At 36.8% G+C, this 27,069-nt stretch overlaps 1 protein-coding gene across 4 annotated transcripts in view; it reads right to left on the bottom strand.

Annotated features, from left to right (window-relative positions):
- The window catches only part of Dock4 (dedicator of cytokinesis 4), a 437,803-nt gene that overhangs the window by 234,697 nt on the left and 176,037 nt on the right, over window positions 1-27,069 (bottom strand). For all 4 annotated transcript variants that reach the window (XM_078040061.1, XM_078040058.1, XM_078040060.1 and 1 more), the window contains exons 2-6: window positions 17,195-17,278; window positions 15,025-15,065; window positions 12,851-12,906; window positions 8,895-8,991; window positions 3,343-3,491 (exon numbers count right to left, since the gene is read on the bottom strand). In XM_078040061.1, the coding sequence (XP_077896187.1) occupies window positions 3,343-3,491; window positions 8,895-8,991; window positions 12,851-12,906; window positions 15,025-15,065; window positions 17,195-17,278 (427 nt within the window). The remainder of the gene's footprint in view (window positions 1-3,342; window positions 3,492-8,894; window positions 8,992-12,850; window positions 12,907-15,024; window positions 15,066-17,194; window positions 17,279-27,069) is intronic.

Below are 27,069 nucleotides of genomic sequence, written 5' to 3'. Positions count from 1 at the left end.
GTCATTGTGATCGACATGTGGTTTGCGATGCTGAGAAGTATTCTAAGGTTATATCCAGTCTCAGAGGGACCATGCATGGTAATTGATTTGGGCTGTCTTAGCCTGAACAGAGGAATGCGAGTACAAGCCTGTTCAAGCCAGTTTCCCTCCAGTGACCTTGTAACACTCTGCTCCCCAGAGCACCTACTGCACAACACTGATGCCAAAGTCACATTCTTCCATTCACCGGCTTAACCATCCATTACCATCCTACTGGCTTCAACATGCCTTTGCAATACCCTATAGATCAAGAACAAGAAGCCCTCTGACCACTAGACTCCTCTCAATTACCACACTCCAGGTCTCATGCTTATTGGAAGATAATTTATTTGGCATCCCTTTTACAATATCACTCTTTCCACTACGGGAGCTTTGTAACATTGCACCTCCAATTACAGAATGCAGCTTTCTTACTTTTGTATACTAAAAAAAAAAAAAATCCATGCCCTTCTCAAAATTTCATTAAAGCTTCATAAGCAAAATTTATTAATTTACCACCTGCTGCAGACCAAATACTGCCCAGCCACCCAGAGAGATATTAGTTCTTAAAACTAGAACAGTATCCCTTCCTTGAGAGCAGAAAGCTACCTTTCAAACTCTAAAAACATTTTCTAAATTTCCCTTATTTGAATTATTCCTTAAGAAACTCAAATGACACACTCATTCTTCTGGTTGAACTTTCAAATCACAAGCACAGTGATTTATTTTCAACATTTCCTCCTATGCCATATCTCACCAGGGATTTTCATAGGGTCCATTCCCCAATGCCTCCAAAGAGAGACTCACTATATATTATATATACTAAAGTAAGACAGGATTTGATATCAGGAATACATTGCTGATGAAAGATTATCCAGCAAAGAGAAGAGAGCATACAACCACATAAGAACCATGGTGAGAGAAGCTTTGCTGCCCACCTTCTCTCCAGGAAGAGGCAGGAACATAAGGCAGTTATCTGAACATTTCCCCTTCTGATACATACTTGACTGGTCTGCAGGCAGACACCTGATCTAAGAACAAAGAATCCATGGGCTGGCCAGCAGCTTCTGAGAGGCTTGTATAAAGTACCCAGTCCAAACAGAAGGATTAGCTGTCAATGGTATTCCTTCTTTGTGAATTTGAACTTGGAAATTCAGATAGAATTAGCCATTTCATGTGAGGGAGAAAAGATATGTGAAGGGCATCTGATTATCACTGCAGAATGAGTAAAGATTAGCTCCAGATGTGGGCTCCAGAACTTCCTGAACTTTCAGGCCTAGAATCATTATTCTGTAAGCTCTTTTCTCCCATAAAACTTGATTTTTCAATTTTTCTTGGCTAACTGGAGTCCCAGCTGTGTGAAAAAAACAAAAGAATCTTGTTTGTTTTTATTTGGTTTTATCAACTTCTAGTTTATCTCCTTAGATAATCCAGGCACTGTTTGAGGTTTCTTAGCTCACAAAATAGACTCAGGGCAGTGTTCTACAATGCACACAGAGAAATCAGGCAAGGTAGGGGGAGACAACATGGAGACAGACCCCACAGGATACAGGAAGCCAGAATCTAAGCATGGAGAAATGGTCAGACTTAATGTCAATGCAGCCACTATCCTACTCTGTGTTATATGAAGAAAGGAGGAACTAATTCTCCCTCCCATATAATCTTAGAGACATCAGATCTCAAAGGACATCAAAGCCCTCTATAGGAGACAGAAACATGTACCACTATTTTACTGACCCCACTAGGAACCAGATGGATTATGATCTCCTCCACCCAGGCTCCCCACTCCAGAGGGCTTCGCTTCAACAGTTTGATAGACAACTTGAGATTAGACATATTCTTTATTTATGTTCATCCAGAGATTTAAGTATTGACAGATAATTTCCAGGACAATCTGATATAGTTTAATAGGCAAAAAAATTATCCTCGTTTGCTTTCCACAATGCACTTCAATAGGAAAACAAGTTTATACTTAAAGTAACAAGGAAAATGCATAATATGTGTGCTACAAATTATGTTTAATAAGTGGACAATGAAATTCAAAGAAAACAGAATAAGAGCTCAGAAAATTCATGAATTTAAAGATGATCTTAATAAATGTATCATTCATTTTCATGCAACAGGGTTTTACCAATTTACCATAAATTAGCCCAACAAATGTTCAAACCACCAGCTAGAACTCATGTAAGTCAAAAACTAAGTCATGAATCAGTCACTCCACGCCTATACCTGCTTTATTTCTCAGGGAAATGAATGTTCTAGAGATAAATAGATAAGGCTATGCTAGTCACTGAGTGGCACAGCACATTAAAAAAGATGTCATACATGCTCTGGGTGAGTGGCAGGATTCAAATCTGTCATTCCTGTAGTATTTAACATCTTGGTGGGAATCACACTTGGCTTCTGATAAAGTGACTTCCTAAGGGTAGGGGAAACATTCTACTTTCCAATTTTCTTTTTGTTGCTGTTGTTTGCATTTTGTCCACTGTTCAAAATGTCCTGACATTTTCTCTCTCTTTTTTTATTCTTTCTTTTTTTATTCTGTTGCCCTAAGATCCTGTGAAGGTCCAAACAGTAAATGAGAGCTTGGGGAAAGGAAAGAAAGGGAGGCTATGGCCTTGTAGGATATTATGAAACCATTTTGGTGCCTTAAACCTAGGCCATATGCAATCCTAGGATCGTAGGCAAGATTGGCTTGTTTGCATTTCTAATTCTTATATTGCCAGTCATACTTAGTGCTATATCAGTTTTGGCCAGAGCTTTTATTGATTAGACTTACTATTTAAGTTCTTGATTGTTATTTTAAATTAGTCCCACATTTTTATTTAAAGGTAAATCTCCATCAAAAACAGCTTTTTACTCTTCTCCCAAGCAGCTCCTCCTGAGTAGCTGACATGTATGCACAGGAACCATCACAACAGTAATGAAAGGTCCCCGTGGTGCACCTGGCCTAAGCCGTTCAAAAGAAGCTGCTAACATCACTGTCTCCCTTCAGATTACACTGGCAACCCACAGCATGATATGGAGAGGTGCACAATAAGAACAAGTACACATGCCAAACCTAAAGCCTACTGGAAGATAAGGTCCATTTTAGTCAGAGGCAATATTTAATTAACCCATATGAACATTTCATTTTATATGAATACATGCATACTATCACACCACACAAGACACTAGAGAGCAAACAATGCCTTGGTGTGGACACCAGACCTAAAGAATGTGGCTCTTGGCTCCATCAATGACAGTCCTCATAAAGCCGGTGAAAAGGTCAAAGCTGATGTGATTTCTTCCCACACCTAGTACCCCCTAATGGTCAGTACTCACTCATTGCCCCAGTCAAGGCGGGCAGTAATGTGTCGCTTCACATCCTTCATCCTGTCATGGGTAAGATGGCCAACCAGCACCTGGCGCCGCAGATCCAGGATTTCATTCATGATGTGCCACAGCCGGTGGAAGAGATCACCTTCATTTCTCTAAGAAATATGCAAAGAAGAGAACTGGTAGTCAGTCCCATGCTGAGTTGTAACCAAATAGGAAGGGGCAGGGGGTGAGTCTTGGTTACGCTCTATATGCTTGCTGAATCCTGAACAGATTCACCATCAAAACACTCATTTCCTTCGTTGTTCTAAAGTGCAAGTATGATTCTACCTGCTTTCATCCAAGTTTCAACAATGCTGCTCTCCTGTCCAAGAATACAACATTCTCCTATTCCTCAACACAACCACAGTGCTCCTGTTTCCAGTATGCCTCCACACCTTCATGTGCTCCTGTCTTTACCTCTGTCCAAACTCACTACTATCCTTCGAGGCTCAGCAGGACATCCACTTCTGTGAGGCAGTCTTTCCTGATAACTCTTGCTCACATTCTTTTCTCTCCCCTCAGTGTTATGGCTGTATACAACTAAAGTCGATGAAATAGAAAACATCGTAATCCAATTATATCTTATATTATGACTTTAACAATTCATTAGATCTTCCCCCACCCTTTTTTTTTTGTACTAGGGATTTAACCCAGGACTGCTTTATCACTGATCTACATCCCCAGCACTTTTTTGTTTTAAGATAGGGTCTTACTAAATTGCTTAGGGCCTTGGTAAGTTGCTGAGGCTGGCCTTGAACTTGTGATCCTCCTGCCTCAGGCTCCCAAGTCACTGGGATTATAGGTAAGTGACATCACACCCAGCTAGATATTACTTCAGAAGTTAGGTGCACAGAGGACTCTCAAGCTCATTCATGATAATTCACTGATAAATTTTCAGTCATTATCTGCTCAGTATTTACTACTTTTAAAAAGTGGTGCTTTTAAATTTTTTATACAATCACATAGAATCATGATAACCTCCTATGAAAATCATTAAGCTCTGTGGCTTAGTGAAAAAAGATGGGTTAAACTCCTGACTTCAAATCCTGGTCTTGCCACTTAACTAGTTTCATAAACTTTGAGTATGAAGTTCTGTCATCTTTAAAATAGGGAAGTACTATCTTTATACAAGATTGTTTTATAGATTACAGGTAACATATATGAAGATAGCAGCATAGCCATGGTCAAAGAGCACCAATTTAGAGCCCAATGACCTTCTAATTTTAGCATTTATTGGCTAAAAAACCCTCAGTGATTCATTAACTTCTTTGTGTTGTTTTCTCGTTTATTAACAGGTATCGTACTACCCACCTAAAAGGTTGTTGTCAGGATTAACGAGTTAGTATATTAAAACTCTGAAAACAATGCCTGGCCCCAAATAAATACCATTTCAGTAATTTGCCATTACTAATACTGCTACTGTTTGGGGGCTTTGTTCATAATAGGCTCTTTACAAATACTGTTTCTTTAACAAAACCAAAATATAGATCTCTTGTCTCACAGATATCAGAATACATTTTTTTTGTGGGGAGATGGAGTACTGGAGATTCAACTCAGGGCACTTGACTACTGAGCCACATTCCCAGCCCTATTCTGTATTTTATTTAGAGACAGGATTTCACTGAATTGCTTAGTGCTTCATTTTTGCTAAGGCTGGCTTTGAACATGTGATTCTTCTGCCTCAGCCTCCTGAGCTACTGGGACTACAAGTGTGCACCACTGTACCCAGCCCAGAGTAAATCTATGTAAGGATTCACTTCTTACCTTCCTTAATGAGAAGCTGCATTTTAATTTTCACAAAAATCATTAGAAGGTCACACAAAAAGTGGTGGTTATCAATTACCTGAAGTCCTCTCACGCGACAAGCTGCAGGAGATGTCAGGTTCCCGTGATGGGTAAAGACACTGGGTGATAACCCATTTTTTTAATTTTAAAAAGTAGTGAAGTGTTTTATACCTTATTGATACTTGGTGTCTTGAGGAGTTTTCATGTGCTGTGCAGGTCAGACAAATGTGCAGAGGACAGAAAACATTCTCTAGGATGCATCCCTGATCCTCTGGGAAATAAATAATCTTGCTCTCAACTCCTAAAGCACTCTATGGAGCCTGACTTCTATTACTTTTTGCTCATGTGATACACTCCCGTACAAGCAAGAGTACTATGACACAATACTCTTATAATTAGCAGCCCAGTGTCTGTGTCCTCCACGTGGCTTTTAGAGCTCAACCACAGGGGCTGTGCCTGTCTTTTGTAACCCCTGCAGGAGAATGAATGGGGACTTTGATTTACAGGTATTATTTTTTTTTTGTGGACCTCAAGAGACAGATTCTGTTTAGGTCTTACAAAAGAATAAGCTGGGAATATCAAACATTTGATGAAATCAGTAGTGGGAAGGAAAAGTCCACTGAGTAAAACAATTCCATGAGGAAGTATAAAAAGAAATCAAATCTCATGCACAAAGGAGAGAGCCAGCACTCTCTTGAACTGACTGTCACACTGAAAGGCCACATGCCTGCACTTGGAGATGCGGTCTGCAGTCGTTCTGTAAGATGAACTTGTTTTTCTGTGATGTTACGTTCTGTACTTCAATTTAAGATAATGTAAAGATGAGAAGAAAGCGGTATCCTTTGTAAACATTAAAGCCAGCTGGTCAGCTTTCCCTTTAAGGGGTGGAAGAGACATTGTCATGCTACAGGCTTGGCCACCTGATTTTACTACCACTGTAAAAATAAGTGTACATATCTGATTGCACATCTCGTCAAAAAATGATAGTTCATAAAAATTGGATGTGTGAAACTGGATAATGATGAAGACTATTCAGAAATAAAAATGCTTTGATTCAGTGTTAAATGAAAAAGTATGGTAATATATCAAACATTTGGAATAAAACAGTATCTAAAAATTCCTGCTATATTTTAGAAATGTAGCAAACAGGTTTTTACAGCAGCAGACCTAGATTTAGATTCAGGCTTTACCACTCAATGTGGGACTCTGGATAAATCATCTTTGATAAGATTTGAGAATAAAAGTTACCTGGCAGAGCCCCAGGGAAGATAAATGTAAAATAGCTCAGGGCCCGAACCAAAGTACTCAGTAAAGGATGAGCACTGTATTTCTCCTAAACTTTCTGTGGTTACATTACTAATATTTTGTTAAGTGTTATTTTAAAAGACATAATTTAGGCCTTTACCAATATTATTTAGAAGAGTAACAAGCACTGCTCAAACATTTACCATGTGCTTTTATTCTAAGCATTTGGCATACATTATATAATATTTACAATTTACAAAAAAATACTGCCCTCATCAAACACCTTTCAGTGAAGAAGCAGGTACTTTGAAATCACTGGAAGAGAAAATGGACAGTATCCAAAATACACTCAAGCATAATGAAACTTGAACCAAACCCTAGGCACAGAACATTTACATCAGAAAGAGAGAACCAAAAGGTCCAAAGTGGCCAAGTTAGCCTCATTCTCAATGCCAAAACTGATATTTCAGGATTGAAATTTACATTTGTTCCTCATATAATCCACTACCATTTTAGTAGCCAGGGAAACTGTTAGATAATTATCTCTCTTTCCCATTACTCAGGACACCAGAAGAAGAGATTACTTCCAGAGTTTACAACACATAGATTTTTCAAGCCTACCAAGTCTGTCCCCAAAATAGATGCCTCCAACCTCAAAAGCAGGTAAAAATAGCTAGATAAGACAGAATCAAAAGGAAATTCAACTTTGTTCCCTACTAGAAGCTACATAAAAGGAAAAGTCTGGGTGTTGCAGCTCAACTAATGGACAGCACTTACACTGTCATTATTTTTATAACTCTCTTAAGTTGGGTATTTGGGATGCAGTGGTTCAAACTTTTCAAACAATGTGTCACACAAAATGCTAATTCAAATGAAATAATGCCTGGATTTAATATTGTTCCCAGCCTACATTTTTAAAAATTAATAAAAGAAAGATTTGCATTTCATTAGCACTATCTTGGTACACAGCCCTCCCTGTGCATCAGCTATCTTGACTTCATGTTTACAAGGACCACACTCTGGCAGTTCATCTAAGATGTAAGCTTTGTCTTGTGGATTTTCCCAGTGAGTTCTAAAGCCACCAGCTCCAGAATGGTGTGGCCAGAAAACTCCAGGACCAAAGGATTTTGGTTAGTGACTTTTCAAGATATTCTTCTCTCAATGAAACACCCTATTCATTTTAGATGTAATAGACAATATAAACTATCTTTCTGTGCTTATGCCCCTTACTAATTTGGATTTTTCTCTCAGGCGACTTAAAATAATTTTGTCAGAATAAGCGCACGTTTGGATTTTGAACACATTCCTTCAAATGATTAAATTGTTCTAGAAATTTTTTTGAAAATACAAGGAGAAATCTTATTACTCTTCCTCAAAACTTCATCACCCTCTGACTTTAGCATACATAATAGTTTGCATACATAGTACCAGGTTCACATCAAAACTCTAGCTCAGCTACTTTCTAATGAGAGTAGTTCCCTTTATCTGCAGTTTCAATTCCCAGAGTTTCATTTATCCACAAGTGACTGAGTTCTCAAAATATTAAATGCAAAATTCTACAAACAAACAATTCATAAATTTTAAATAAATTTTATTATAGTATCTTATAGCTGTTCAATTTTATTTGTTATTGTTGTTATTCTCTTACTGTGCCTAATTTGTAAAATTAAACTTTATCACCGATATTTATCAGAGATAAATATTATAGATATTTATTTTGGAAAAAAATATAGCATAGTATATATTTGGGGTTCTGTATTATACAGTTTGAAGCTCCACAGGGGTCTGGGATTATATCCCTGGCAGATAAGAAAGGGACTACTGAATATGGAGTACTTCACTCTCTGGGCCTCATTTTTCCCTTCCATAAGCTAGAAATGATCACAGTTATTATTTCCTTGATTAAACATAAGGAATAAATGAAATACTGTACATGGAGTAGTTCCAGAGGAATCTGTTGTATAACAAGCACTCAATAATGTAATCATATATACCTTAAAACACTGAGGATTTTTTTTTTTTTGTTGTTGTTGTTCAAGAAACATTCCCTTCCTTAGTATATTTAGAATATTCTCACTGACTCTGGATAAGAAGTTGTCATTTATAGTATACTTGAATTATAGAATTAAAATATGATAAACTACCAACTCCCACTAAAACTGAATTACAAATAAACTTATTTGTCCTTGAGAACTCAAAATATTCAGGAAGTCTAATAGTAGATCCACGTAAACCATCCTATTTGGTTAGATGTCAGAAAAGTCACCTGTTTTATCCTGCGATTTTGAAAAATAATGTATGAGACCCATGCTCAGTGCACACAGAGATTACGAGGCTATGTCTTCTAAGATCTATATCCTGGTTTCCTGAGAAGTCCTAGAGACTTACAACAGGTGCTCAAATGCCAGCCAATGTTTATTCATGTTCAGATACTGCTTAAGAAAACTCTCTGCCCGAATAGCCACTACACTAAAAAAAGAACTTACCACGTAGAGTTGTTTCCACATGGTTCCCCAGTCTCTTAATGTTGATGTCATTTCTGTGATAACGGAGTCTTCAGTGGGAATAACCATTTCAAATTGTCTGTGAAATTAGAAAAGAAAAGGCCTATATGGAAATACCATGGACAACAATTTGGTTTTAAGTACTCTAAAACATAAATTAGGAAGGAGAGCCATCAACTTATTTTGGGTCCTGAAGACAGTAACTGGGACTTGATTATGAGTTTGTGTGAGGACAGTCATGGGGCAATGCGATACCCAAGGGAAACAGCCAGTTCATCCAGATTAAGTGTGATCCCTGCAGTAGAGAAGGAATCACAGAAGAGTTCTACTCTGGTGACAGGGTGACCAATAGACCAATAGACTCTTTTAACCTCTCCTAGCCCCAAATCCACATGAGGTCACCAGACGTTACATAGTCTGAGGTGAACTTTGCCTTCCAAGTGCTGACTCCATGGGATACCAAGAGAGTAAAAGAAACACTACTGAGCCATCAGGATGTGAACACTCAAATGAACAACCTTATAAACTGGACACTGGGACCCTGAGTGAACACACAGTGGAGGTTATTAACCCTTCATTTTTATTATATGTGAACCAGACCACGAAAAATCATTAGCACTATTAGTAATGTTATCATGCAGCATTAAATTTAAAGGCTTTTAACACTTCCTAGATATTTAAAAATTCACTCGAAATGTTAATCTCTATAATTAGGGTAATGCAGTCTTTCCATTTCTTCTCTAAAAGTCAGAAACTATAAAAATATTCATACCAACATTTAATAGGTATGTGTCTTTGTCCTGAAGTTAAGAAATGTAAGGAGATAAGAAAAAAAAAAGGGAAGATTTAATTTGTCTTTTTTATTCTGTCTTTGTCATGTAATGATCTCCTTTTCTGCATCTCTAGCTTCTTTTTCTAATCCTTTCAATGCTGGTTAAAATGGTTACGTGGTTATTACCACTGCATCTCAAAGAACACTACTGGCTATGTTGATGGAGACTGTTTTCTTTATTTCATTACATTTTCTCAAGGACAACATCTAATATGTAAAAGGTAACAGCTTCTTAGACACTGAACCAGGTCATCTCCATGATCAAGGGAAAATTACTTCTTAGTATGAGGCTCATAACTGCTCTGTCGTTCCTTTTTCGATGGTATGTCCAAAGTGTGTATAACTGTCTTTTATAAAATCTTCTTAATGGAAGTATAGGAACTAAAAGTTTGCCTTGATTCCTTCACCAGAGCTCCATCTCCTCATTTCATATGGCTGCTAATACCTACCCCGTGAATATTTTCCTTCATTCTAGAGTTTCACATAGCTGAAAATGCAAAACTGGAATTTAAAATTAGAATTAAAAGCAAATATTGATATATGACGTGTGACAAATATAGAACCTTTTATTAAGGCTATATATGACATTTTCCAGGGGTAGTACATCATTCATTTTGCTTTTGAAGCAACTGTTGCAATTTAAATGATGACTATTTGGAGACGGAGAGATTATAAAATGATCCTACACAAGGTCAGGGATGGAACAACGAATTTCCAAGAAAACCTGACATCCTGCTCAACATTTTAAAAGTGACATGACCTCAGCAAGAACAAACCAGAAGTGGCCTCACACACAAACTATCACCTAAAGGTCCCCATCAGTCCTCCATTGCTCTGAAAACTCAGAAAAGACTATAAAGACAATTCAATCTGTGGGAAGTCAATGAGAGAGCTGTCCAAACAAAATGCAAGTTTTTAAGCACAAAATTGCCATTTGGGCAAGGCAGCTTTTTCCTATTAAATACACAAAAACCAAAACTAAAATTCAAATAATCTATCATAAGCAGTTGCTCTGAAATTACATTTTTTTTCATTTATTCTGAAATGTACTTTGCAGCAACTTCATCCCAGTGGGACATCAGGTTGAAAATCTGCTTCCAACAAGATAGGTACCTTCAAATTCCCACAGAGATTCTTCTCTGGGAAACTAATCATCTGGCAATACATGTTCTCAAATGTTTTCAGACCAATGTTTTTCTTCCAATAACAGTCCCAGAACCATGGGTCTGACCAACTCCAATAATTCTTTTTTAGAAAATGAAGTCTGTTCTATTTATAAGTTCTTCTGCTGCCCCATGCCTATCATGCCTGGTGTCAGGTAGATACCTCATAGCAAGTCTTAAACTTGCACAACCAAATTTTGAGATAACTTTACCAGCATTTAAGCTTTCTTGAGGCATATGGAAGGGGGCAAGATATACAACATTGCAAAAAAAAAAAAAAAAAAGAAGAAGAAGTAAATCCTTACTTTAAAACTATGTCCCACTCCAATGCCCTTTGAGGGGTGGATGCTGACTAAGTGGAGTAATGACTGACATCCCTTTTATCCCCTGCTCTATTTTTCTCTTCCTTGATCAGTGTCTGATGGAGGCTGGGTGGGTCTTGGGGCCAATGCAGCAAGAAAGAACTCAGAGGAAAGAACTGCAGAGTCTTGTCCAGATAAGCACTTTAAGGGCTAGGATAGACCCCAGAGTTTCAACAATGCCCATTCCAGATAACTAGGGCAGAGAGATCAGGACAAAGAAGCAGTATGCAGCTGAAAAGCTTTCTGTCCTGAGCTCTGGTTTACTTGAACAGGGCTGGACAGTTTCAAGCCAGGGGTGGTAGACTTCAAAAAGACTGGTAACTTTGCTTGATAATTGTGGGGGGTATAGCTACACATTTCTGAAGGATATGTATTTATTAAAAGATTTCTATCAGCAGTGGTAAGTATTTGTATTAGAATTATAGTTTCAATCTACTATTTTTAAAAAGTTACTATTTCCTACTAATAATACTTGGTTAAAGTAGCTGACACATATAAGCTATATGGTGTAATAGTCTCCTAGATGAACTTTTATCCATACAGGAAATATTTATACCGTAGAATCTCTTTCACTGAACAAAAATTTAATACTGTACCTTTATAGAGGGTGAATATAAAAATCACCATTTGAATAACATACTTTTCTGGTAAAACTAAAATTTGAAGATATTATTTACTCTGGTTTAAGAGTTCAAATACCAGATTGCTATTATAACTATTTGAGGAAGAATGTAATTTCTATGGTTGAATCTGTACTCTGGTTATAAAATTAAAATTATACAATGACCCAATAAAGATTCCCTGTGATAATGGCTCTAAATGTTTTATGTCCAAATCCATCTTACAATGAGTCTGTTCATTAACTTTATTTATTTATATATTTTAGTTGTAGTTGGACAAAATACCTTTATTTTACTTACTTATTTTTATGAGGTGCTGAAGATTGAACCCACTATTTTTTTATTTTGAGATAACTTTACTCTTGCTTGAGTGGTATTATTCTGACAGACGCTACCAATCATTTTAGGAACTGATTGAAAAAATGTTAAATATATAAGAAATCGTATATAATCAGTGAGCTCAATCAAACTGAGTGTCATATAAATATTATTCTCTAAAGGAGCTTTGTGGAATGCTAACACTAAGACTATGGTATTATGCTCATTTAGAGAAAGATAGACTTGGCTTCTTAAAATCGGTGGTAAATTGAGGAAATTCTTGGGTTTTAAGAAGACATGACTCAACATTTTATAGATCTAACTGCCATGCTTCCTTAAATAACAGGAAACCAAAATAACCAACTCCTCTGCTTAAGATTGAGCTGGTTCCAAGATATGCCAACAACGAGAGACCTCAGTCTCTTAGATCCCATCATCGTCCTGAAGGAGCAGATGGGTTCTTTAATTCCCTCCTTAGTCAGCGTCTCTTCATCAAACAGCACCAACAATATCATGACCTTGTACAGCTCATTTTTCAAGCTTGCATGAATTATAAAATTCCAAAATAGGTAATTACAGCTTTGTAAAAATCCTCCAACTACTAAAACAAACAAACAAACAAAAAAAACCCCTTATTTCTTACCCTTTGTTCTTTACACAGGCATTTTTCAAGTGAACATAGCTGGAAGGAAATATACCCTGGAAGAGAAAACACGAAGGTTAGGGTGCTCACTGATTCTTACGGCAGGGTGGGTTCACAATACAAATGTAAAAGGCACAGTCACACAGTAGGAAAATATTAGGAGTTAAGGAAAAACATCTCTCCCACATGCCACAGGCTGAAATCCCTTGTGGCACAGGCCCACTCCTTTAACTCTCTATTACCAACTCCTTAAAAACCTCAAATATTCTCTAAAATCGGAAAAAAAAATCAAATCTCACATGACAAATGTAATCATGTAATCAAATGTAAAATAGAAAGCAAAACAATTTCAGGAATACTAAAATAAAAACCATGCTATAGTGAATAGATGTTTAAAAATATTCCATGCATGAGTGATTATGTCAAAAGGAACCCCATTATTATGTTTAGCTATAATGTACTAATAAAAACATAAAAGTAAAATATAATAAATAAAATACAACATAGTTTTAATAGATGTTTGTTTGTTTTAGTTGTTCTTTTCTTTACCCCCAAACACTCATGGTTTTATTTAACCATATATACTAAAAAGAAAAAAAAAAACACTGTGAATTTGGAGAATATCTGTACTGTGTGTTATGGAAGATCTTTGATGGCAGCACAGCAGCAATTAATCACTATGCTGCCATTCTGATGGCACAAAAATTAAACAAAAGAAGCCACGCTCGCTCACATAAAGCTTTTTATTATAGAGAAATGATAGGGCAAGGAAATTGTTCCTCTGTTCTAAATGGGAAATCGAAAGAAACAACAACAAAATGAACATCAATTTTATTTTCTGTTAAGTGACAATGTCCTCTGAAGAATTTATCATGTATAATCAAATGACAAACTCAATTAAATATTTATGAAAACAAATGTCATTTGAATATGTTATCACTCCTGTGCACCCAAATATAAAATAAAACTTAATAAGCAAACTCTATATATTCAACTGTAGTAAATAGGGATATAGATTCTTTAAATTATTTTTTTTCTGCAAAACTTAAATTTACTTCAATATGATATGATTAACAAATGGAGTAAATGTAATTAATAAGGAAAAGTTAGAATTGAGGTTTGTTAGATATGACTAAAGTAACTTCAGAAGTCATAATAAATTTTTCCCAAACATGCTCTAGATGAATAATTAAATACTGAGGCTATATTTGCATGTGCCTTGCAAATGTCCAAAAACTACTTTAAATGAGGGCTAAAGTATTAAAAATTAATTTGCATACTCTTTTGTCCTTAGGCTCTCCTTTTAGACTAATCTAAAATAATACAATGAAGTAATTAAACATAGTTGGAAAAGCCACATTTAAGCAAAAAGACAAAAGAGTATAGTTATCTTATGCTGTGTTTTGAGAATGAGAAATGAAACACTTTCTCATTAACAACTTTAGTATAGCTAGAATTAAACCAAAAAATGAATATGACATATAAGAAATATTAGAGACTGTGGGAAGTATGAGTGAAAGCTGGGGAGATTGAAATAAGGTAGAAAAATGTAGATATTAGTAAGGATTAGTGTCAAAATCACAAAGTATCCCAGTGAAAGATAAAACAAAAATCACATACTTCCTACTATAATTCCCGAGGATTTATATAAGTATATAAAGGATAATGAATCTTAGTTTCTGTCTGGAATAGTAAGAAAGGTGGACATTTTTATAATATGATTTTCCAGGTTTCAGTTCCCTAAGCCAAGGAGACTCTTAATGTGCCACTATAATGAATCTGTTTCTCCACACCAGTGTTTACAAATGATACCACAAAAGACTTAAAATTAAATGCCTCTATTCCATATTTCTTTTGGAACTATATCCCCCCTGCCTGAATTTTAATTTAGTTCTTTGAGAAACTAACACTTCAAAAAGATTTTGTTTATATATAATGAGCTTATTAAGGTCTGCTCAGTACAATTTTCAAGAGCTATATAGGATTATCATTTGAGTAGCATATCTTAACTGTAATCCAAGTTCAAAGGAATTTCAAGAATTATAAAAATCTGTATTACCATTTTGCATTTTAACTAAGAATACAAACTATAATTTCAATTGTATAGGAAGATAATTTAAATAGTTGTCTTTTTGTAAAATCCTATAATTACGGTTAGAAATTACAGTTTTTACCTTGATATTTGGGTTTTTTAAGGCAAATCCTCTGTACCAGCCTGTGGAGAAATAATCATAGTCATATTTTGATGGACCATTGTAACATTTTAAAGATAAAAAATAATTACAAATTAATCTGTTCTTTGCTGATGAAATTTTACCCTACATGTAAATACTTTATAAATAAACATGGTGGCAGTCAGAATTAGGTTAGATAATAGCTCAAGTGACCCATACTTTAAGTGTTTTAATAACAAACTGTTAAAAATTATACCACAACTTTAAGTAACAAACAGAAACATGCATAAGGAAAACAAACACTTTGGAATCAGTACTGGGTTTAAATTCTCACTTTACAAATTACTAGCTTTTTAATCTTGGGCAAGTTACTTGATGTACCTGAGTACCAATTCTCCCCATTTTATAAAATGTCACCCTATGTATAAGGGAACTTCAAGAACGTGCACATGACATAATACATTTCTAAATTTTTCTTGCCTATCTAAAAAGCACAGACTCTACCACCAAATAATAGTGCCAGACTAGCAGTCATGCAGTGAATTTGCATACCCTTAAACTCCATGTCTTGGATTAGGATTAGTTTCATAGCAGAAGAGGAAAACCAGGTCTCACCACTCCCAGAATGAACTAGCGTACTTCAGCAACACCATGTCTATTCAATGAGCTCACTGTGATTTTTATTCTGTAGTTTGCTTATTATTTAAGCTCCAAGCAATTCTGAATCAATTTTACAGTACTACAGAGGAACATACCTTTTTGTAATTGAAAACAAATGTAAAGTATATGTATGAATATATGTGATTAACATATAACCCAATTTAAAAGTATTATTTTCAGACTGCATCACTTTCAAGTGCAAAAATTATCTGCCCTCTTTGTAAGAAAATATTTTGCTATGCATTGGTTGATTAATTGAATTTCTAAAAGCAAATATTTGAGATTTGTATTTAAATATTTTGTTCCTCATAATGCATTTTCTATAAGGACATGCAGTATTATAAAATATCATTTTTAAAAACAGTCTGAAGAAAGCAGAATGAATTGAAAGAGTAAATACCTCGGGATTTACAAGATTCTCATAAGGACAGATTAAAAAATATATATCAATCAGTAAATAATTATCCTAACAGAAACCAAAACTTTTTGAGAATTGCAAACATGTCATAGAGAGTTCTCTGTCCAATTATACCACAGAGAAAACTTTTCATGTACCAGTACAAAATAAATTTTGTCTTCACCTGTATACAAAATAAAAATGGACAACATGCATCTAGTAATGACATAGAAAACTTTATCAATTACAGTGAACAGAACAAACACCTATGTATCATCACCATTTAATGCCAGGCTCTACCTAAATTTGTTAGTGGGAATACAATTTAAACCATGAACAAAATTGATGAGATAAAATAGTATCATACTATAAATTCCTAGTAAGGAAAGCCTCTAGGGGAAAAAAAAGGTTAGTTTTGGTTATTCTGATGATGGTCTAAAATATATAGTAATTTTGTTAACAAGGAAAAAAGAAGAGGTAGTCATTTCATCTGGGATCTCGTGAGTACTGGAGTTCAGGGATGTTTCATAGAAAAGAAATGGAAACATGTGAGAATATATTAGGTACCTTTAATATAAAGGTACATAAATTAATAATAATAATACAAGATCATATAGTCTACTAACATTTCAATGTATTGAATGATTTTACTCCCAATTTGGGAAGAGGAAAGATTGACAAATTAGAGCTGACTTGGCCTGGACAGGAGTCTTCCTGAGGGATCTGGTTAACCAGCCTCAGGTAAGCCATTTCCGGGCTGGACTTCTGTTTCTTTCTTTTGCAAAGGCAGGAGGGGATGTGCTAGACTCTTGAGATTCTGAGAAAAGCCTCCTTGTTTGGCACTGAGTCATGAACTCCCACAAACAGAGTAGCTTCTATTGCTTTCTATTTTGCCATATATTGACTACAAGGAAATAATACTAGGAAAAAACATAATCACCTTTAAAAATACCAAATGTTGCTATTCCATAAGCCAAATATTCAATGCACAAGAAACAAGTTTTGCCAAAAACAGTTGTCTGTTAACTACTGGAAAATTTCCAGAAATTAACAGAGGAAAAAACAAATTTGTAAACTTCATGTGACCTCAAACAATCATCATCAGCCACTCACCATCACACTTCTCCAGGATCTGAACTGTGTCCCCAATTTCCAATGACAGGCCATATGGGACAGTTCCTCGAAAACTGGCAATAACTGTAAGAAATGACATAGAATATATGAAGGCAATCATGTCACTTACAGCCAGTTATACTGCTTACAATTAAATGTTATTGACTAGAAAAAATGAATGTGAACAGGAAGTCACTTTAATAGCTAGAAGCTGCTGTCATTTTACTTTTATATAATTTTACAGAAAATCATTGCTTATATAGTTTGCCAAGTTCTTAGTGAAATAAACATTAGAAACATGCATTTCAAAGTAGAATCTACTATTATAGTATACAAAACATCAAGTCTATTGCCCAATTACGTATAAGCAAAGGTATTTCTTAAAGAGGTCTGTGAGGGCTTGTGTCTCTAGAGCACTGCTATATTCCCTGGTCAATCCAGGTACCTGACATTTTAGTTGAAAATACATGTAATAAATAAATACATTTTTTTTACTCATTATTAAGCTTGGTTTTCCTTTCTTCTACACTTTTTGAAGCAGATGTCCTTTCCCTAGACTATAAACCCTTCAAGAGACGGGACTGCATCTATTTGCTACCATGTCCCCAAGGACCTTGTCAAGGTTGTGGCTTAAAAGCAGTCTTCCTGTGGTAGCAATCAATGGTGACATTTTATTTAATAATGACTGAGCCCTCCCCTAGGACTAAAGACACAGCCACCACAATCCCCACATGCCTTAGCTCTCATATCATTTGGAATGGGAGGTCACCATTAGTTATAGATTAATGGTTTAGATTGTTCTCAGGAAAAATATGCGGGGCGGGGGGGAGGGGGAGGGGTGGTACTAGAATACATGCTACCTACAGACAGGATATGCATGGATTAGTCATCCCCAGACAACAACTTCAGGAATTATAGAAAGAATGATGTTCAGTGATTCTCTCTTGGACAGTAAAAGCTCAAGTCATAAAGATGGATGGAGAAATAAGGAAAATATATCTCAGCACACAAATAGAGACAGGACATCTACTATGAAACACTATGGACACTGAAATCAACTTGTAATTCACAGCAGACAAAAAGGATTTTTTTAAAAGACAAAAAAAAATTAAGTAATTTTTAGAATTTTGTTTTGGGTAGCAGGGTTTAGATAAAACCCCAGTCCTCAAAGCAAGTTTCTGTGACTGTTGGGAATGTATTTGAAATGTATTTGAAGGAACACCTGAATCTATCAAAAATCAAAACATCCCAATAAGTAATGGGCTTTTAGAGAAGTCTCAAGCCCTTTCATGATCTCAAAACAAAATTAACAGTGGAGATCAAAACACGGGACAGAAAAACGCAACCCAAAGTACCATAAGATGGATGAAAATAACCACGTAGGAACCAATTTAGAACATTTCAGACAAGCACTAATTTATGATGTCATTTTCTAACTATAACCATAAATACCACATTGCCTCATATCAGTGTGCAAGATGTTTGCTCGAAAAATAATCAAAAGAGTCTATGCATCTTGAACGATTACTCAATGTAACTTTCAGAAAACTTCTTATAAGAGATCACCAACTGGACAGTAGATTGATCAGTTTAAAAGACTTCAAAATAAACTTGTACCCAGAATTGTCTTTCTAAACTCATAGAAACTTTCTATGTCTTTCTCAACCAGCTGGTTCAACATGGGGCAAGGTGAATGCTGCTCTGAGACATCTAGTGCATGGACTTCCCAACCCAGTTTTAAATGCAGCTCTTACCACACATAGAATCCCTTGTACACCCAAGGAATACCTCTCCTGCTGCTGGTTGCCCTGCCCCTCGCCGCTCACCACCTTGAACTTGTGAATTTCATTTCTTCACCTTCCCATCATGCCTCAACCTACTGGGTCCAGACTACATTATGTTATGAAACTGCTGTGAAGTATCCAGACCCCTCACAGTGGTCACATTCACATTGCCTTTCAGTGCACTGTGTTCCATAAGTCGTCTACTGCTTGTCCCACATCCTCTAGCCTTCTCTAGACCACCTTTCTTAGCCCATCTTTTAAATGCTGGTGTTATCCATGGTTCTATCCTCAAGGTGCTACAGTAGAAAGGATGGGATAGAGGAAAACAGCATTGAGAGTGGCATTATGACACGTGGGTTCAAGCCCCAATTTCACCTCTTATTAGCTATGTGACCTTGGTCAAGGTACCAACCTTTCCGAATCTCCATAGGGTTATTGGGCAAATTCAGGCAATAATGAAGGTACTGTTAAAAGGTAGTAGGGAATTACATAAGACATCTATCTGAAATAATTTACTATATTACCTTGTATAATTCAGTTTAAAAACACCTCAGTTGTTAATAGTTTTTCCCTTTATCCATATACATTCTCCCTAGATGGAAAGAGTTCCAAGACTTTCAACATTCTCTCGAGTTTGATATATTTCCAACTTTCTAGTCTGAGCTGTGCCCCAAGCTATTGACAAACTTCAATGAGTGCATCTCTATTCAGATGTTTAAATATCTAAACATAAAACATAGTGTGCCTCCAACTGAATTCATTGTCTCCAATATTCCAGCAACCAAATCTGAGCTATTTCTCTCTCCAAGCATCCACTTTAAAATATTAATCTACTCAGCCATAAATGAGAATGACTTTATGACATTTGCCGGAAAATGGACAGATCTAGAAACTATCATGCCAAGTGAAATTAGCCAATCCCCCCAAAATCAATATTCTCTCTGATATGTGGATGTTAACACACAACAAGGTCAGGGAGGGGAAGAATACAAGTCCAATGGATTAGACAAAGGGGAATGAAGGCAAGAGAGGGGTGGAGAATAGGAAAGACAGTGGAATGAATCAGACTTAACTTCCCTACATTCAGATGCCTTCAAACCAAAGTTATCTTCTACTCTTCTCTGTTGAATGATGGCACCAACCACTGATTACAAATCAGAAACCCATGGGCCATCCACATACACCCTGATCCACATCCCCCACCCATTACCATGTCATAATGATCTTGTCTTCTAAATATCTCAGGAAATCGCCTTTGTCAAATACTTTGTCTCTACTCCCACCCACACCCAGGCCTTGTTATCACCTCCTTCCTGGCCCTCTCCATCAATCTCCTAATGAGTCTATGCCCACTTCCTCTCCAACTCATTTATCACACAAGATTCCAGAGGTATTTTTGAAAATGTACATTGGATGATGTCATCCTCCTCCTAAATTTATCAGAGCTCTAAGAATAATATAAAAATTACTACCTTAGCCTTGTAAGGCCCTGCCCTTCCCTTAGGTCTCATCCTGTACATCTCAACCCTGATTCTATAGTCCAGTCACAGTGACCTTCTGTAAATATATTCTTGCTATATTCACTCTGAAAGGACTTTGTGCATGACACTCCTCTTACAAGGAATATTATTCCCTTACCTCCTTACCAATGAACCCACATTCATCCTTCAGATACCAGCTCAGTGATATCTTTCTCAGGGAATCTTTCCTTGATGCACAGCCTTTCACCCCAACTTACATGTACTCACAGCACCACATTCTATTTAATCATACCTTTTATTTTTGCAAGTTTTGGAATGATGGCTTTTACAATAGACTGTCAGCTCCATGGGTGAAGGATTGTGTTGACTTCAACTTGTAATTGTATACCCAGTTCAGCGCAGAGTATGACACATAGTCTGAGCTCAGCAAATAATTGCCAAGTAAATGAAAGACAGTGTGACCATTACTTTTACATATTTTCTCTGAAGCAGTCAAATTCCTATGTTACAGGGAACACTATTTTAAGAGGGTGCTTCAAATTCTGAGAACCAAACCATATTACCTATGAAAACTCATTCTGTCACAAGAGCTATTTAAAGGTAGAATGAGAGTTTTCCTCAGTTATAACCACGTATTAATTCATTTTTCATCCAAGCAGTCTAAAAGAGTGAATTATGATTTTATTCATCAGTTTTTATTATTTAATTACTATTAAAGATAAGCTAATAAGTTCTTTAATCTCATTAGCCTTCAGATGCTTCCTTTGTAAAACAAAGGAGCAAGACCAAAGGCACTGAAAGACCCTTTCAACCATGACATTCTGAGTCTGGAAGAAGCCTTAAGATATGTTTATGGCATAAGATGTATTTAAGAACTCTGTCCTAACCCAGCCTATTTTGTCACTGTGATCAAATGGGCATCTGTTCCAATCTGCAATAGTCGTCTGAGAAAGCCAAAGGAACAGATATCCCTCAGCATTTCATTCAGGAGCCTACCAAGTGCTATCCTTCTGCCTTTCCAGGTTCACTTTTGCCCTACCCCTCTACACACTGCCCTATGCCCCAATTCTCATCAAGCTCTTACCTGGAGCCCCAGTGCCTTTATACATATTATTCCTTCTTGGGGGCTTGCCTTCCCCAACCTTTCTATACTAGGCACTGAAAAGTAGCCTCAATTTAAGGCTTAGCTCCAATGTTAGGCCTTTAGAAGATTTCCTGAAGGAAATCTTGGATCCCATGGAATCAATTACTCTTTCAGGTATGCTCCCAAGGCACACTGACCACACCTCAAGCATGAATGTTTGAGTACACAAATGCAGTAAAGCATCCACAAGGAAAGGAATAAACGGATGGATGACACCACAGAAAAATGGTACCCACGTTTTAATGGATTCAGACAACCTCACAGACATCCGTCATAATATCTAAGTAGTAAATACTAAACCACAGATCATATTGGAGAACTCTTTCAGGGTATAGTTCAAGGTATGACTTTGATTTACTTCTGAAATGGCAAGCCACTCTGAGTCTTTGAGTTAGACAAGTAACTCCAGCTTTCTATGCACTAACGAATGCTACACTAGCAAAGATATTTAGGCTTGAGATTATAAAAGGGAAAACTGAAAGAAGAAAGAAGTTCGGGGCCAAAAAAAGAATAAGGATTTGAAAACATGGCTGGTTCATGTTTGTTACTGGTAGCATGTACTGTATCACAAACTAAACATAATTTAGTTTAGCAAAGACTCAAAGACAACATATGCCTTGATAGTTTCAATTGGCATTTCCATCAAATGCACTTAAAACATATGTTATTTTTAGATTTAATTTTGGAAACAACTTTCCAACAAAACCTCATTAACTTTTTCCAAATGTTTTTGTATAAAATGAAAGTCTATAGTTGAAAATTCTTTTTTGCTGCCAGCTACTCTCCTCCTACTTGTCTACACATTGCATACTTCCTAGGGCAGGTTTTTCCCCAATAATATTGGGGTTGCTAAACTTAACTCATCGTGTTGGTCCCTTGATTTCACTTTTTTTTGTTTAATTTCTTAGAAGTGGAACAGCTTCTTATGAATTGAACTTTACAGGCTACAGGAAAAGATCACAGAAAATGAACCTTGTCAGAGCTGGAAATACAAAGACCCAGGAGTGTTGTTTTAGTCAAAAGGTCCCTGAGAGAATAATTTTAAACAACACATAAAAAACTACTGTGCGATGTTATAGTCATCTCTCCCCATTTACTACTATGTATAATTTATTTGGATTAAAATAAATTATACATAGTAGTATACTATACTACTGTTTATATGCTTATACTATGTTCAAGCTTATGTTCAAGTCCTTACAAAGCCTATGCACAGAGAAAGCACGAAATTATAGCATAACCGTGCTGAAAAGGATGTCAGCACCAGCTGCCTACTCTCACAATGTCATTCTTTCAATAACGTTATCAGTTCAGTCCCTACTGACAGTTTATTAAAACTTTTTAAGTTTTAATACCTGTGAGAAACATTCTCAAATACAACTACTCAATATTTTCTATGAGGAGGGTACAAGGAAAGTGAAAGGCCGTTATGGAACAGGGGCTCATTTCTTAGTGTCAATGGTGTTGTTTGTTTATGTTAAGAACAGACACAAGTTTTCAAAGCCTTTGAACTTAATAGGAGGAATTTAATCACAGAGTTCCAAGACTTTTAAAAATTGAAAATTGAGAAAATTAAAGACTTTTCTAAAGTCAACCATGTAGCTCTAAATTGCAGGCAGTAACACATTCTTCATCATCAGTGTCAAAATAATATTTAGAATGATTCTCCTTGACACAATTCAATTCAAGCCCAGCAAATGCTGCCCTTGGCCTTTACAGGTTGACAATCTAAGATGAATGGAACAAAGAACAGGAAAAAAAAAAAATAATGAAAAAAGTTTTGTCCCTGGTGGCCCAAAGTAAGGAAACTCATCTCACTATGACAGAATTTTGGCTTTATCTTTCTGGTAAGAGGATCTCCAACTCATGAACAAGTTGTGGCCTACAAGGTCACCTAGCAGTGCTGATACAGACACAGGATGTGATGTTGCTATCCTCAAGTTCTGAGGTTACCCTACAGAACCCAATACAGGACAAAGGGAAACTAGTGGTGTTTACAACAAAAACAAACTACTGACTGCACCAGAAATCAGATAGAAAACTTTACATCAGATAACTGTAAGAACTTTAAACTCTTTAAGGCTGGTGTTCAAGATATAGTGCTGACATTGCAGACGACTCACAGGAATTCTGAAGCACTTCAGAGGACACTTCAAAATGGTTCTTTTTCTACATCCATGTTTGTTTCCCATGGTCCATTTGGCTCTTGACTGTCAGGACTAGAACTATGTTTAGGTTAATTTGCTCTTGTGGGATCACTTGGGGAACTCACAAAGGAAGAAAGAGATAGAATTCCTGAAGAAACTGGATAAAAGCTGAAGGAAATAGAGAAAAGGGAAAGGGATTAAGAGCTAAATTCTTTCCTGAAGTGGTCAACTGTGAAGACAAGGGAAAGGGGCCAACTCTTCAGCTCATGCACAAAACCCCTGTAAAGAAAGGTAAAACGTGTCGGGGAAGCCAAAGTGATGATCTATCACAGGCACTCCTGGGTTTTTTTTGTTTTTGTTTTTGTTTTTTTTTAATAGTTGCCTGGGCCAGGGCTTGAGGGAAGATAGGTTGGAACTCATCTGGAGATGTCTACTAGTAACATCACTTTGGAAATACAGGGTAGCACTTTCTCCCTTATCCTTTCCTATCTTTCTGCTTCAAAAGATGACGTTAGGTGCAAGGTCAATGCCAACCACTGGGGAATCCTAGCTGGCTAGTAGGGTGACAGCATGACTGTGGATGGGGGCTGGTGGTCCGGAGAGAATGGGGAAAAAAATCAAAGGAAATGTGGGAAGAAGAGATGGAAGAATACTGATGCTTAAAATGAACCCTGGAGGGGAGCGGGGGACAGAGAAATGCAGCCTGTACTCCATCTTTTATTCTTAAAAACCTGCCATATATTTGGATCTGCAGTGGACTGTGTCCACACAGCTCATGTAACTTGCAGGCATGCCTGAGAGGCACGGGTGTATGCACACTGACAAAGAGGAGTCCATTCTTATGCCACAGTTCCCATGGTTAGCCTTTGAGACATGAGACTCAACTCCTGGCTGGTCTTTGTGACCTTGAAAAATCAGAAGCAGATTGAGAGCTTGTGTGTAGGTTCCAGCAGGGGAGCGCAGCTACTGGTATACCCTTGACCAAAGAATGGTCCTCCTCTATCGGGGAAGGTCATCCTCTTTGACCAAGCAGTTTCAGGAGGGACACACATAGAGCAGTGAGGGAGGAAGGGGATACCTGCCTAGTCAGCCAGATCAGCGGAATCAATCCTGGTGATCAATGATTTTGCAGCCAGATAGCCCTCATATCCCAGAAGCATACTGAAAAAACTTATGCTAATATGTTACAAGTATCACCTAAAGACCTATTGCTATCCTAGATAATTAACAGGTTTTAATACCATGGGTTGCAGAATTCCATCTTATTTGAACCACTGCCATTTGGACTCAAGGCAAAGCATGGCTTCGGTGCTGTGATGTACCACCCAGATGCTTCTCTAGAAATGCATGGCTTAACACGATTGGGAATGCTGAGTAGGCCATTCTCACTGCCATTCCTATTCTAGAAAGGCCTCAGCTGAAGAGTGCTGCTTTGTCCAAGGTCCACACCCCTTTCCAAGACAGCTGCATCTAATGAAGATCAAACCCTCACACTATAACTTGCTGCAACTCTGAAGAGTCCTTCTAATTTAGGTGACATGGGGATAGGTCAACTTCTCACTTTGCCTACTCCTGTTTCCTTCCTCTCTCCCTTCCATGGACTGAGCCCCAAGAACACTTCCTGAAATACCCTACATCCTACTCTCCTGGTCAGGGTTTGCTTTCTAGGGGGTTCAACCTGATACAAGCTTTAGAGCTCTTCCAACTCAGAATTTACTTTTTTTTAATTTTCAAGTCATATTTTTTTTAAGAGAGAAGAAAAATGAAATTTGTCCTAAGGATTTGCTTTTTTTTTTTTTTTTCCTCTGATGGTACCAGGGATTGAACCCAGGGACACTTAACCGTGGAGCCACATCACCAGCTCTTTTTATTTTTTATTATGAAACAGGGTCCTACTAAGTTGCTTAGGGCCTTGCAAAGTTGCTGAGGCTGGCTTTGAACTCGAGATTCCCCTGCCTCTGCCTCCTGAGTCACTAGGATTACAGATGTGCATCAATGTGCCCAGCTAGGTTTTGCTAAATTCACTATGTGTTAGTTCTAATCTCCTATGATACACGCATTTCAGTTCCTATTTTAGAGACAGAGAAAAAAAACAAAAACAACACAAAGAGTCAAATAAGCAAAATAATTGAACAATACCAGAAGGGAATTATACCAAATGAAGATCTCTTCCATGACATTGTCACTGTGGCAATAAATGAAGCAGTTTCATTCCCCCACAGTCATAAGCACATTCTTCACCTTGGTTTTTGTGTCACAAATGCAAAAGCACTTTTCCTAAGTGGCTATGAGAACTGAAGGTCAAAAAATAAAACTTTAATTATTCCATCTACCTATCAGTACTTTTAGAAACAACTTAAAATGACAGAAAAGGTTATAGTTTTGGCCAACTTCCAGCCACGTGGAGCATCTTGGAAGAGAAAGCTCAGACAATTATCTCAAAAGCATCCTAGCACACAGGAAAGGGGCACAGTGTTAAGCAGAGAGATGAAGCCCTAGCATTTAGCCCAACTATTTATGAACCCTGTGGTCCTTGGTTCCACCATTTGCTATTCCAGGATGCCACCAGCTGCCTGACCTAACTCCCAGAATGTCACGAGAATCAAATGAATGTACGAGGACATGATTTGTATATCTATAAATGTAAGTAAATGTGGGATATTATTTTTTCATCTTTGCTAAATGAAAATTTGGAGGCTGGATCTGAATCTGCCATGTATTCAAAAGCCAAAATGAGGCCTCCAATTATAAAAGTACTTTAAAGACTTTCTCTCTTTTGTTATTATACCTTCCTGGAGATCAACATTAATGAGTTAAAGTTAGATTAAGGCTTAAGGTTCTCAAAAGAGAAAAAGCTGATATGATTGCTCTTTCTGATAAAAAAGAAAGAAAGAAAGAAAGAAAGAAAGAAAGAAAGAAAGAAAAGTGGAGAACAAAAAAGCAAAAAGTGTTCAGTAATGATAAGTAATGAATTTATAAGGATTTCCCAAAATGCTAGAGTAGAGATAGGAGGGGAAGAAATTCAGTTTTTCATATCACCTTTCTGAAAAAGTATGTTATTTATTTTAGGGACAACAGACAATACCAGGACGGAAAAGATCACAATACAGTTTTCATGTCACAAAGCAGGGTGAAGTTATAGAAAACATTGTTTCCTTTCCCCCAAATCCAAGTGAAAACTTATCAATAATAAGCAAAATACCATTTCCCAATCAAATGTATCAAATCTACCACTGAATACTTGGTCATACACACACATTCCATCTAAGGGGATCATATTTTAGGTTCTTACTAAGCCAATTACCAATTGCTCCAATAC

Source organism: Ictidomys tridecemlineatus, chromosome 2 (genome assembly GCF_052094955.1).
Source record: "Ictidomys tridecemlineatus isolate mIctTri1 chromosome 2, mIctTri1.hap1, whole genome shotgun sequence".
Lineage (NCBI taxonomy): Eukaryota > Metazoa > Chordata > Mammalia > Rodentia > Sciuridae > Ictidomys > Ictidomys tridecemlineatus.
Note: the sequence above shows the minus strand (reverse complement) of the source record. Positions and strands in the feature narration are given on the sequence as shown.